General features: G+C 37.8%; 1 protein-coding gene across 1 annotated transcript in view; it reads left to right on the top strand.

The window, feature by feature from the left end:
• Positions 1-14,195, top strand: part of LOC140236156 (tumor protein p53-inducible protein 11-like) — a 257,396-nt gene extending 243,201 nt beyond the window's left edge. Inside the window, exons 3-8 of the mRNA XM_072316124.1 lie at positions 7,064-7,157; positions 8,309-8,367; positions 9,067-9,115; positions 11,220-11,319; positions 12,568-12,669; positions 13,820-14,195. Coding sequence (XP_072172225.1) covers positions 7,064-7,157; positions 8,309-8,367; positions 9,067-9,115; positions 11,220-11,319; positions 12,568-12,669; positions 13,820-14,004 — 589 coding nt within the window. The 3' untranslated portion in view covers positions 14,005-14,195. The remainder of the gene's footprint in view (positions 1-7,063; positions 7,158-8,308; positions 8,368-9,066; positions 9,116-11,219; positions 11,320-12,567; positions 12,670-13,819) is intronic.
• Positions 14,196-14,423: the final 228 nt, after the last annotated feature.

The following is a 14,423-nucleotide window of genomic DNA, read 5'->3' as shown; positions in this document are numbered from 1 at the left end:
AGAGTAAAAGGCTGAGCTCATCTCTTATTTAGTCTGGCTGTCTGTCTGTGTTTGTCTGGCTGTCTGGCTGTTCATCTCTGTCTTTCTCCGTCTCTCGCCACCTCCATCTGTTACAGGTGCCACTTTTCTCATTGCAGTGATTTTGTCATTAACCCGTTTAGCCCCCAAAACTGCCCACAGAGGAGCCAACTGTTCCTCCTTTTTTTTATTTTTTATTTTTTTTGGGGGGGAACTGTTTTTTGTTTTGTTGTTTGGGGTTTTTCAGCCCAAAACTCATTAAGAAAAAAATGTTTGGTTGTTTCTTTGTTTGTTTCAAGATTGTATTACTGCCCAGGTCTATTGCAAGAAAGGAATGAAATGTTGCTCTTCCATCAGAATTATGCTCAGTTTGGTATCCCTGTGCCCATAGTTGTGGTCCCCCCCCCCCCCCAAAAAAAAAAAAAAAAAAATGACATAACAACTTGGGGTTGCCATTGTGTATGTGTATGGTTATGCATTTGTGTGCATTTGTTTGTATGTGCTTCTGTGTGTATTTGTGTAATGGGGATGGAGTATGTTAAAAAGTCTCTCTCTCTACACCCAGATCATATAATCTTTGTATCACACTACACAGCAATTTTATCTCTGGCACTAGTTTGAAATTTCTTGGAGTGATTTGTGCACGTGTAGCATTGCAAGAGCCCTGTGGGTGCACTAGGGGGGTTGAAAATAAGTTAACACCAGAGGTGTGAAGATTTGGTCATCTTAGACGAGTGGATAGTCGACCACGTGATGGCCAAAATGAGCTTGGGGAGTCGGTAAGACATTTACCTCCAGTAGGTGGGTGGAATGCTGTGTTTCCGTGGCAACACTGCCAACATGAGAGGAGAGTGAGGGGGGGGGGGGGGGAAAGAGCGTGCATGTGGCTTGGAGGTTTGGAAGGACACCCTCGTGGAAGGAAGCTGTAGCACAGATTGGGAAATGAGGGAATAATCTTAGCCGGTGAGACAGTCTTATCTCAGATGCTCATCACAGATGATTGTAGCCCGGAGAATTTGGTGAGATGTCGAAATTTTAGGGTAGGCGGAAAAATGAGTGTGAGTAAAGAAGGAGGAGGGGAAAAATGGTAATTGATGAATACTGCAGGTGTGTTCTGGGATATTGAACGAGCCAGACTGAGATATGATTTTCATCTTGTTCAGAAGCACGTTTTCATAATGACCATGTCTGTCACTCATATGATGCAGCTAGCCTTCGTAATCAAGAAAACAGATCAGTTGGTCACACTGATATTCAAATTACCATATATCAAAGCCTGCTTTAGGCATAGGAGTTTTAGTTATCAAGGCCCAAAATTATGGAAAACATGCGTAAAGCAGCAAACATTTCCTAGCGATAATAGACAGAGTTTAGATTTGTATTTGACATTACAATGATATTGTACCCCTCCCCCATTTTTTTTTCAAGTAAACTGACCATGTATTCATCTTTTCTTTTTTTTCTGTAAATGTTCTTTTTTCTTTTTTAATTTTGCTCTGATTTGTTTCATCTAATTGTATGTTGTATATTTTATGTTTTAATGTTAATGTGTATATGTTTTGAAATACGTTTATGCCATTTTTACCTCGTTATGCACAGGCATGAGGAAGAACAGCCATCTGGCTGAATCATGTGCAGTGCTGAAAGAAATAAATGAAATTAATTTTTTTTTTTTTTTCATGGGGACTGAGGCTTGAATCGGAACAAAGAAAGGAATATATGACTGAAGAAGACAGTGAATTTCTCGAAGAGTTCCGTACATCAAAGATGTCGGAACTCCTTTTTGAAAAAAATAAAAAAAAACAATGTCACACACTCACATTGACACCAGTACCTACAGCGTGTCACAATCCAAGTAAATAACTTCAGAGAAGCAAAGTTTAACCCATTTAGGACGGTTCAATTTTGCTACAACTTGTATGTCCCATAGACACCTACCCGAGTATACTCGGGACTCATCCTCAATGGGATAAGAAAATGGGTGTTGTGAAAAGGTAGAAAAAGAGAGTTCTTTTCATCTCCCGATATTGGGGCAGTATAAATGTCTGTAATGCTCCAGTATAAATGTCTGTATAAATGCTCATGTACTGTATTGCTCATTTATTAATCTGTAAAAATGTAAATATTTTCCCAGAGTCCCTTATTGAAGACTTAAATCTTGCTGGCAAAAAAAAAAAGTAACAACTTTAAGATAAGCAGGTAGACATAGATGTAAGACATGTGTCTGCAGGTAGAGAGAAAGAGAGAGAGAGAGAGAAATACATCAATTTGGACACTTTCTGGATATCTTGTTGCATATGTATGGAAAGTGCTGTGTTCACCTGTGCAGCTTTTTCACAAGCTGCTATATGACAGAGTGTGAGGGAGAGAAACTAATGATGGTTCATAGTTGAATGCAGTCAACAACCCAAAGCACGAATTATGTGTAGTAGCAAAGTGTTTTGGCCTGCGCACCCTTATTGGAATTGCTTTTCAAACTAACTATGAAATCGAGACACAATTTTTCTCTTTTAAATCAACAACAAAAAAGAATGAAAGTGAAACCCAGAGAGAAAAAGAGACAGGGTGGTATTATGGGAGGTTAAAAGGATAGAGGACACCAGCGAAATCATACAAATTTGACACCCCCCCCCCTCGAATGTACAGTACTTTATCATCATTCAGCCCCTCGCCCCTTCCCCTTCTTTCCCTTCCCTCCCACCCCCCACCCCCCACCCCCCCTTGTGGGCTGGAAATCAATAATGGGCCTGTAAATGTTGATCTAGCCTAGATATGAACCAACTGCTCCCTTGCACTGCAGGTGGCCTGTTTACTTTTTCGGGCTGAATATTGAATTTTCATTGTTGTGATGTTCTTATGATGGCTTGCTTCATCCTAGTTGCTCGTATACAGTGAAACAGCCAACAAGGGGAAAAATACTGCTCCACATGTTTTTAAATCCTCTTTATCCCTTTTATGTACATTATCATTTTGTAGAGATGCCTTGATTATAATTGAACGTAGCTGCTCATAGAGAGGAAAACAGCCAACAAGGGAAAGAAAATTCTCACCCAACATGTTTTTAAAGGGACTGTACAGTTCTGGTTGAGGTGAGGATTTAGCTTTTAACGTTGTGCGAGATATTCAGAAACCACTCTGTGAAATATCAAAGAGCATGCAATTCTAAGGGGAACCAAAAGTTTATTTGATGAAAATTGGTTTTGAAATGGCTGAGATATCCCAAAACAAGGTGAACAAAGAGATCCTAATATAAGGCGTGGCCTGTCGCCTTTTATTATTATCAATTTTTTAGGATATCTCAGTCATTTGAAAACCAATTTTCATTGGTTCATTCAAATAGACGTTGAATCCTTTTCAAAATTACATGCTCTTTCATATTTCATAAGAGGTTTCTCATTATCTCACTTAGGAATGTTATAAACCTGAATCCTCGCCTCAACCAGTACTGTACAGTCCCTTTAAACCCTTGTTATTGGTCTTTGATATGCATTATTAACTAATTTGGAAAGAGTCTTGCTGATGAGAGTGAGGAATCACACACAGACAGACAGACCCACAAACTGATAGAAATCCACAGTCTCAAGTCAGAGTGTGGTGCGCTATTTGAAAATCATTCTCAGCTGGTTGTAAGAGGGAAACCCTTAGGGGCTGCAGTGATCAGAGACTGAGCTGAGCACTTACAGCTGAATAGAGGTGTCCCTTCTCACCCCACCCCAATTACACACACTCACACTTACACTAACCCCCCCCCCCCCCCCCACACACACACACACACACACATAAGACTTGCTTTTTATTTCTTTTTTTTCCCCTCTCCCTCTTTCTTGTTCTTTTTACCTCTGGCCGCCTTCTTTTTTTGTGTGTGTGTGTGTCCAAATGTATTTTTTCTACCCATCGAAGACTAGTCCCCAAGAATATACTCAGGTAGGTGTCTCTTGGAATTGCATGCTTTAGCAACATCAGCATGTACCCCGTGGGTTAATGTCTTTATCTTGAGTGTGGTGACATTTCATGCAGTCTTCTAGCCCATATATGTGACTACTTTATTTCAATACCAGCTTACAGTACTTGGCTATGTTTAGCTGATACATTTTGGCAAAAATTGGTTTATTATGTCATGGACATGTGTACAGGGGGAAAAATGTTTGACTTTTTCTTCAATCTATAATGTTTCTTTTTATAGTTACTCATAGTATTAAAACAAAATTGAAATTAGATACAAAATATCATGATCATGATATTAGGTTCTGCATACATTTCCTATTACTTTCTCTCCATGTAAGTTGGTTACATGGAGTTAACGCTCCCTTTATGTCATCAGTTCTGTATTGTTTTGATGAATCTGTGGCTAGAATTGAATTGTAAATTGAAAGGGTGCTGTGTGAAGTGGTGAGGGGGCATATGTTTACCCCCTTTAATTCTTCAGAAAAGGCCGATGCACAAAATAGATTGAGGAAATCTCTAACCAGCTGGTGACTAAAGGAGAAGAGAAGTAGACATGAAATTGCTTTGAGATTATGCACTCTTTATGTGCCGCATCGGATATTAAATCTGATTCAAGACTCTAGGAGGGAGGGGGGTGAGTGGGGAATAAAAATGCATATGTCGAAAGAAGGAAAGAGGCAGGTCCGAGGAGCATCTCAAGAAGGTAACCTGGAGGTATATTTGAGATGGCAAAGCGGATAAATCAATACCAGAAGGCAGATGTTGCATTCAATCATGCAGACTGTGAGATGTGGGCACTTGCCTTTGTCCCGCCTAGACAGATAACTTCTTATTCTTCTTATTTTGGAGAGAGAAAGAGAGGAGAGATAGATAATAGAGAGATAGAGGGGGGAGAGATAGATGGAGGAGAGAGAAAAAATGTTTTATTAAAACTTTTCCCCAATTTGTCTGCAGGAAGCTTCAAGCGATGTGTGTTGATCGAAGGAAGATGCGTTAATCTCACAGAACACTGAGGAATTGAAAAGCTATTCTGGGTGGATTCTTGAATTCTTTTCTACTATCCTGTTATCCTTTGTCATTATGGTAAACTTCCTAAAGGTATTCATACTTAGGCTCATCATTCAGTATAGTTATGATGACATGTTGTTATGTAACCTTAAAGCTTTAGAAAAAAAAAACAGTATGGCGTTCTGTCCGTATGTGAGTTTCACAAGAGAGCGGTTTAGAAACTAGGTTATGAAAGAGTGAGGTGTGAAAGCTAAAAGGAAATTTTCTCTGCTCACTATTGCAATAACTATATACAACAACACCAAATGTGACAGCATGTCTTTCTTTATTTTTCATCATAAATGTATAGTATACAGTTGTTCATCAAAGTATTAAAGCTTCATTGAGCAAACAATTTTTTTGTGTGTAACATAGGTGCAAGGTGTGTTATTTTTTTTCAGTTACCTATTGTTTTCAGTACTGTAAAGAATATTATGTGAATTTTAAAGCCTTTCATGTTCAAGACTTTGAAGTTTCAGCAAGATAAATTTTGTATAATGATCTAACAAATTGTCATCAAAATCCTCTGGTGATTCAAATATGACACTGGTGTATGAATTGATGATATCTTTCTATATCGTAGTGACTCCCAAATAAAATACTCAGTTGAAAAAAAAAAAAAGAGAATTTTCCATTGATTTTTCTCAAACCAGGTGGCAGTATCTTGCAAAATCTGGCACATTCCTTTTTTGAAACACTAATTGCTGCCTACCGGACTGGATTTCAAGCAAATTGAGTTTACTTTTTAATAGAGGGCTCTCACTTGCTACCTTTAAACCTATTAAGGGGATGCTTCTCCATTGATCCTCTTGGGAGAATCTCAGGTAATGGGGGAGCCCCGCCCCTCAAGTCATCCCTATTCTGATAGATGGATGAGGACTTTGGACAGCAGGTGCATCGTTTTACTGTGTGCTCCATTTTATTGACAGATTTATGCAATTGAAGATTTATGTAAAGCCATCAAGATGAGCTATACGATCATAAATTGCCAAAGAACAAGCATATTTTTTTTATCACATGACTGTTTGTGTTCTTCATTGTTCGTAGTAGAACATGAGCAATATTTAAACACAATACATTAATCCACATACTTGCACATATAAGGTGATAAAATGAAAGATCCTGATTGTCTCTCGTTATTTTGTTTTTTAACACATGAAGCAGCATATTTTGTTAGGCGATCAATATATACTTTATGCTTCATTCTTTTTGAAGAAAAAATCAAATACTTTGCTTCTACCAAAGCTCCCATTATCTTTATAACATCTGACCTGGGGTCATCCATAAGAAGCAATTTACTTGGTTCCTCTTTCATGATTGGGAATCAAGTAGGGAATACAATATTTTACTTATATGCGCTCACTCAAAAACACTCTCCATAGCATTCAATACACGTCTGCACCATGCATATGGGGCTGACGCATAATGCAGTCAGAAATTCATTAGTACTGTACGAGCTGAAATTTTCGCGGTGGTTTTATTTTCGCGAATTTCGCGAATCGCCTTTGAATCGCGAAAATAACAACACGCGAAAATAACAACGCGCAAATAACTAAGTTCAGTTAGACCCTCGCAACCGCGAAATTAACAACACGCGAAAATGTCCTCGAAGGACCAATTCGCGAAAATATCTGTACGCAAAAATTTCAGCTCGTACAGTATTCTTAAGTACTCTTCCTGATTTGTGTCAAATGTCACTGGAAATACTTCTTTTGACTTTTGATTAATTTCATGTTTTGGTTTTCTCTCTTTCCTTTCCCCCACTCCCTGTCTCAAAAATCATCTTTCTCTCCCTCTTCATTTCTATCTTTTTTTATTTCTTCTGTCAATCTTTTTGTCTGTATTTTCATATTCCATTCTCCAAAAATCTCTCTTTTTCTCATATTGATATATTTATCTATCAATCTCTCTATATATCCGTCTATTTATATATCTATCTTTCTATCTGTCAATCTATCTATCTATCTTTAATTCCCCTATCTACCTGCCTTCATTGCTGTCCTTCTGTCTATCTTCTTATCAATTGTTCTTTCTACCGCTGTCACTTCTGCAGGAAACAGAGTAGTGGGGACCTCCAAAGTCGCCTGAAGACGAGAAAACTCCTGGGGGTTGGAGAATGTGAAGATGGGTCCGTTCCCCTCTCAAAAGTGAGTCTTGTAGTAGTTTTATCTTGAAACCTGTAAAGTTGAATGTGTTAGCCTCACTGGATAACCTATCTAGATCTCATTTGATTGTTTGGAACATCTTGGCATACGTGAGGAGGCTGAGGAGACAAAAAGAAAACAGAAACTGTGGATCTTTATGTTGGAATACATGTGATTCCAATTGATTTAAAATGTCATCATCTGCATTCACGTGATTCCAATCATATGACTGTCACCATCTGCATTCATCCCAGGACAAAGTGTTTTACCCGTAAGAATGAATGCCATTGATTTCAGTTATATGAATGTCGAAACCTGCAGTCATCCCTGGACAAGATGTTTTACCCAAAATATCCCTGGATGAATGCCAGTGACTCCAGTTATAGGAATGCCACCAGCTGCCAGCAGCATTATCCGTGGGCAATAAGTTTTACCCATACTGTCCCTCTTGATACAGGTGTACAAATTGGCATTAGACAATGCCGGGGTATATAGACCAATGTTCAGTTATATTGTAGCATTGGTTCCAGTGACCTCAAGTTCTAAATCATCAAAGCAAAAGAGTTGTAAAAGCTAGAGATCGCTAACCTGTGTAATCCATCATGTTTTTGTTTTGTTTTTTATGCCTCCACCCAAAGGGTGCCAGAGGCATTATTTTTTTCTGTGTATGAGCTCCCTTGAATGTTTAAAAATGTCTTTCACTGCATCATAAAGGAACTATTCATCCACTGTCCATGACATTGCTCATGACAACTCTGTGTCTAAATATATTGTTTTTCTCAGATGGCCTTCATCTCCTCATGAGCAGATTTTAACTCTAATCAGGCTTATTACAGTACCAGGGTGTTATGGTAGACCAATGATAAGTGAAACTGTACTCGTATCATCATTATTCTATTATTTTTAGAATAGCAGTTATAATTATTGTAATGATGATGACAGTAATGATAAAAAATGTGACAACAAAACAATAAAGGTGATGATAATGATAGTAACCATTATTGTTAGCATTGTTATTGTTGTTATTGATGTTATTACCATCACTATTGAGAATGCACCATAATTTTTTTAGCCTATAATGCCGAGTCATGTACAAAAATTAGGATCATGAATGGTAAATCCCTTGAGACTTTCATCTGAAACTTATTTTACAGATCAGTCAAATTCTGGGAAGTGATGACCATTATCTCATCAATTTTCCTGCAGGTTTGAGGTAAGCTGTCCTCTGTCTATGAAGATTAATAATAGGAAAGAAAATGATAATATAGGAATTGCAGTGTAATTAATCATCACATTAATTTTGTATTTAGCATAAATGCTGACCCCTGTATCTGTACAATGTGGCAAAAATGTCAAATAAGATGTTTGTGAATTCATAGTTTTGAATTTAATTTCCTTTTTATTAGTGTTTTTATTTTGGGTTTTTTTTTTAAGTATTTACTTTTTTATGATCAATGACCAATCTCAAAGACATGATTACCCACCATCTTGCATATAAATATTAATGCCTTTTTGTTATTTGTTAAAGCTATGTTTCTTGAATGATCAACCGTCACACCATTTCTGAGTTACAATTTTGGAAATGAAATGGGACAAACTATAGTTTCTCAATACTTTATTGAGAAAATACTAATGAAACCACTATGGTTTCATTAGTATTTTGTTTGGGGGAGAGTAAATTGTTTTTTCTCCTTTTTTTTTTCTTTTCTTTTTTTTTTTTTGTAGTCTCTGTGTCAATTTTTCGGATAGTTCATTTGAAGTTTAGAGTCTGAAGGGTTTCACAGTACTAAACTCAGGACACTGCTGCTCCACAAATTCATTTGGCTTTCATGGTAATGTGTCACATATCATAATAAAAAAAAGACATTGTGCTTTAATTTCACTCTTTTTCTCTTTTTGTATTTGTCTTTAGGTTATGGCAAGTGACAACAGCTATTGTCTTCACATCTGTATCACTTTTGGTAAAGAGATGATGATATATGATGATGATATTTATGCATCTTTCTCTATCTCACCATATATAAGTATATATTTCTCACTTTATGTAATATCTTACTATATTCTTATGTGGCAATTGCCCCATGCCATCTCCATATATATTATATGATCTACAAGACACACAAAGAAAAAAAAAATACTACAAATTACTGGTCAGGAAGGAAGGGAAAACATTAAACTTTTGAAATTTGAACAAGTGCAAATTTCTTTCTCTTTTGACCATATCATATTTTCTGCTTGAATGTCTGCAACCTTGTCACCATAAATTTAGCATGGAACAGTGTTATGATTCAATTATTTATCTGGATGTTTGGGAATTCCAGCTCCATGTCTTCTGTATTCCTCAAAGTCAAAGGAGAGATGTAAGTTATCCAGACAAAACTAGATTTGGTCATATTACATTCCTTTGCCCTTGACCTGGGAGAACAGCTTAATTTTCTAATCTCACTAATGAAGTGTCCAGCTAGTACTGCATCCCGCCCATGCGGAACATAATTTGGCTGGCGTGCACAGCATGTGGGGGTGTTTTCGACACTAGAGATGTATCGTGTTTGGACACGACATTATAGGGTCATCGTTCTCCCACACTGCTCACCGGTGCGGGAATGTCTTTTCTACCGTGTAATCTGGGGTAATATTGCTGTGCAAGCACTGTATCCTGGGTATGCCTGACAGAAATGAAGTAGCAAGTTCAATTTGAAACATTGTTAGGAAAATGTGGCTTCTTGCTACTTAACCCTTTCCCTGTAGGGACTAGGTCAGTGTGTACAATGCTACGGGGCTTTCTGTACCAAATGGCACTCAAAAGGGCAGGAAGGATTAACAGTGTTTTCAATTTTACGAAATTTAAGCTGTATGGTCCCAAAGCTCGACCCAATGTCTCTGATATTTTACAGAAACTGAAGCTATAGAAACCAGTGCCCTTTAGAATGAATGTTGTAGGCTTCAAAATGATATGATATATGAGTCACTACATTGTAGATATGTCATCCATAGAAACATGTGAACTGTCATGGTTGAGCAGTTAGGACCCTACGGATAGGAGCTCATGCTTCCATGCATGCATGAGGTTCAAGTCTCAGCTTGGCAGGTTATAGTGCCCTTTTGCAAGGCACTGTACTGTATTCTCATTGTCGAGCCTTTCAGAGGAGACTCATTGAAAATCCTTCAGTCCCGTGTATAAGAGAGTCATACCCAATGCACATAAAAGAACCCACTTCACTGCTCTTGTAAAGAGCAAGTTGAAATCCCAGTGAAGTGGTCAAACACACGAAAATTGGCTGACGAACCTCAGTACTCGGGCAGTGAGGCCTATGGGTCGCTTACACTAAGTTGACTTATCACTGCCCTAGGTAGCAGGCTATGAGATTGCTAAAGGACAGGCAGCAAATAAAAAAGCAAATTAAACTCAAAATATTTTTATGTGAGGTAGAGATCAACTCATGATGATAATGAATATTTAAAGGCATAATTTACCATTTGCAGATGAAACAAAAATCCAGCATTAGTGCTTCAAAATAGTTCTAAAATGTAAGTTAGTTATAGAAACAACCAATGTAAAAATTTGAACCAGCATAATCACTGTTAAGTATTGTTAAATATACAAAATGTGAACAATAGTTATAATAAAGATGTTTCTAGACTAAACCTTCTATGGTTATGGTTTAATGAGAAAAATAGTGATATCTCCTTTATATTTTAGGCTTTATTGCAAAAATTTTATATGGTAGTATGTTTTGTGATACAACTGACCTACACATATGCGTCAAAAGTGATCTCTTGAACATTTTTTAAATCACTGCTCCCAAAGGTAAACAGGACCTTCAAGCAAGTGATCTGCCTTTGAAAAGTGCTTGAATGAAGAAATTTAAAAAGAGAGGGAGATGTGTGATGTGTGATTTCACTTTTAACACAAGTTGATGTAATTATTGTCACTACCACTATTTAAAGGGTTTTATCATATGCCTCTTGCTGTTTAATAGTCAAATAATGTTGAATTAAATCAATGTTTGGTGTAAACAAATCTCCCCTAATTTCCCGATCTTGCTTTGTTTTAATCTCCTGCAGTGCATATTTTTTCCTGTGAGTCTCTTCAATCTCCTCTTTGCCAGTGAGTGTGGCCGGGATGCAGTTCTACCTATTAGGCTCTTCGGAGCTGCCGTCACGTGTAAGTGGTAACGTGATTCCCCCGCTCGATTCCGATGCATGCGACACGCACGAACATCACTCATACACTCACAGAGACACACGCACATACAGACACACTCATACACACATGTAGTCTGGTTCACCCTATACTTCTGCAAGCACTCAACCCAAATACGTACCCCTTCCCCCCCCCCCCCCCCCCCCTCCCAACTAGAATGCATACACTGCTCCATCTTGCTCCTAATGAACAGAAGAAAAAAAACACACTCACACACTTACACAGGTACAGCACTTGCTTTTCCCCTCTCTCTCTCCCTCTCTCTCTCCCTCTCTCTCTCCCTCTCTCTCTCCCTCTCTCTCTCCCTCTCTCCTTCCCTCTCTCCTTTTCTCTCTCTTTCTCTCCTCATCTGGGGCCTTCCATGGAAACAGTAGTTGTGATGACAAATGGCACACACACACACACACACACACACCATTGCATTCATGTTTTATAGCGCACTGAGGTATATTAACAGATACTTATCACAAATGATATTCCTTTCCCCTTGAAGTTCAAAGTTTCTTGATATTCAGGTATTGTTGTTTTTTTTCCAACCCTGATATAGCAAAAAACAAAACAAAAACAAAGCTTTGATATCAGAACAAGTTTAACTACCAGCTGGTTCAAAGTAGTTTGATATAATTAGAGCCAACTGATGTATCAAGGAGTGCATGATATTCACTGTAAATATCTTTCCCATGCATCAATTAGGGAAATGTCTACAGAACATGACATTATAACACATGAAATTGTTAAATTTTCAAATTTGATAGAAAGTTTGTTGTGTACAATGTGGAATTCAAAATCAAAGTTGTACAGTATTATGTAAAGTTATAGACCCTTTGAAATTTGTCAGGTATTTTACTCCTGCCTGATACCATTAGGCCTAACTACAAAGTGATTTCTGATTTCAGTGTGTACTTCTTACTGAAACACCTTTCCCTTGCGAATCACAGAATAAACTGCGTAGATGATAATTATGTGGAAACCTAGCTTGCTTTACCATATGACTTAATCATTCCGGTATGAATAAAAGAATGTTAAATCTGAGACCTGTGAAAGATCTTGATAAAATTTTACAAGAACTTCAAAAGACAATGATTATAATAGTTGAAAGAGCCATAGCAACAGCTTGATAGTAGCCTGTCATCTCAGAGCTTTCTAAAATGCAGTTTGTTCGCAGTAATGTCATTTTCAATACATTTATCTTGATTCTTTACCCCCAAGGTCTTGCCTTGCTGTTTTGGAGTGCCGTGAAATCGGTCAGTCGATATGTCATCAGGTGGACGTTGCTGGCTGAAGTTCTCTACCTGTCAATTCAAGTAACTGGTGAGTAAAACTAGCCGTCTTGTCACAGGTGCCCTTCCACTGTAATGATTGCAATTAGAGGAGCAAGCAGGGGGGATAAGGGATATAAAGGGATAAGAACCGTCACTGGCTGTTGGGTGATAGTTAGTCTAGTGGATATGGCGCCTGTGTAGTAATCAGAAGATTGTTGATTCAAATCCAGTCTGATTATGTATGCCCATGATTTTTTAAATCATGACTGCTACTACTACTTCATCATCCATGCATATTAACACACAACATGGGGCACTCTGTCAGCCAGTTGCAATATAAACAACTTGATGCAAGAATTCAAACAGCAGGGTGTTACTAATGAGACTAGACAAGGCATCTCCAGCAAGAGCCGAGGCTTTTTATAGTGAAAGGGCCTCTTAATACTGACTTTTCTTTCTGAACTGTAAACATGTGGTAGCCAAAGTCTTGACCAATCAGCAGAGTGCTGTCTTAAGAACCCTGTACAAACACTATTGCATACAACTGCAGTGGGCAAATTGAGCAATTTCATTGGTCGAGATGACTCGCTGAATCATTCTGTGGCTGAATCTTTTGTGGTGAGCAGATTAGTCTTTCTCCTAGTCATGAAATGTAGTTAGAATTTCATACCTCAAAAGGCCCAATAGCACTAATGCACTAGGCTTTGGTTCCATAGCTCTTAATTCATAATTGCCCATGACATAATAATTAAGTAATAATAATTAACAGTGCTTATACATAAGACATAGTGCATATGTCCCTATATGCTCAAAAATGGAAAGATTGATATAGGCCTACTTCATAAACTGAACATAGCAAGGGCACATTTGCTTCTTTTTTGGTAGGTTAGATATTTATATAAATATTTTTTTGTTAAGTAGAATGATGACGGATGGTGTGTAATATTCATGCTTTTGTAATTTTGGTAAAATATGTGGTAATATTTTGTGCAATATATTTATATCAAACCAGCAGTTTTGATGTAGATGTTATGTATGACAGTTCAATGCGTTTTATTCAATTTGAATGTATTTTTATGTCATCGTAATGTATTTTAGCCTTTGGGCTACAAGATTGCAAGTTTGTTTGTTTTTTTATCAAATAAACCATTCTAATAATAATAATAGTAATATTTAATCTCACATCTCACCCCAAACAGTGATATGGTTTACACTCTGGGAGACCACATTCCTCTCCTTCACCTCTTTCCTCATCCTCGCTACCATGGCGATGGCCATCGTCATCAGCCTCTACTTCTACTGCACCCTGGCGGGCATCACCTTCAAGTCGCTCCTCAAGGGCAAGATGCTCTTCGCTGACTTCACCCAAGACAAGTTTGACTGATGGTCGGCAATGGGTCGCAGAGGCTCCGACAGAGAAGCAGCGAATTGAAAGTGAATTCAATGAATGGACTGGAAATTTTCCATTGGAGAAGAACTTCACCTCTCATTGTCATAGAAATAACTATTACTAGAACGTGCAGCCGATTTTTGTTCAAATTCCCTTTGCTGATCCTAGGTCGTGGTTCTAAGAGATGGGTAGCATCAGAATTTCTCTCACAGAATGCTGTTAGTCTGCAATGAACAATCATTCAATGCGAGATCTCTTTATTTCATTTTCAGAATCGTTCTAATCCCACAAGCCACTGCACTAAAGATGTTTGGCTGAAGTGAAATAAAATCATAGGGAAAAATAGAGACTAATAAACATTGATTATCCACCCATGCAGTGATCAAATGAGCAATTGTGATAATTTGCATTTT

This window comes from Diadema setosum, chromosome 12, assembly GCF_964275005.1.
Source record: "Diadema setosum chromosome 12, eeDiaSeto1, whole genome shotgun sequence".
NCBI classification, from domain to species: domain Eukaryota; kingdom Metazoa; phylum Echinodermata; class Echinoidea; order Diadematoida; family Diadematidae; genus Diadema; species Diadema setosum.
The sequence above is the reverse complement of the archived record's forward strand: the minus strand, read 5'-3'. Positions and strand labels throughout refer to the sequence as shown.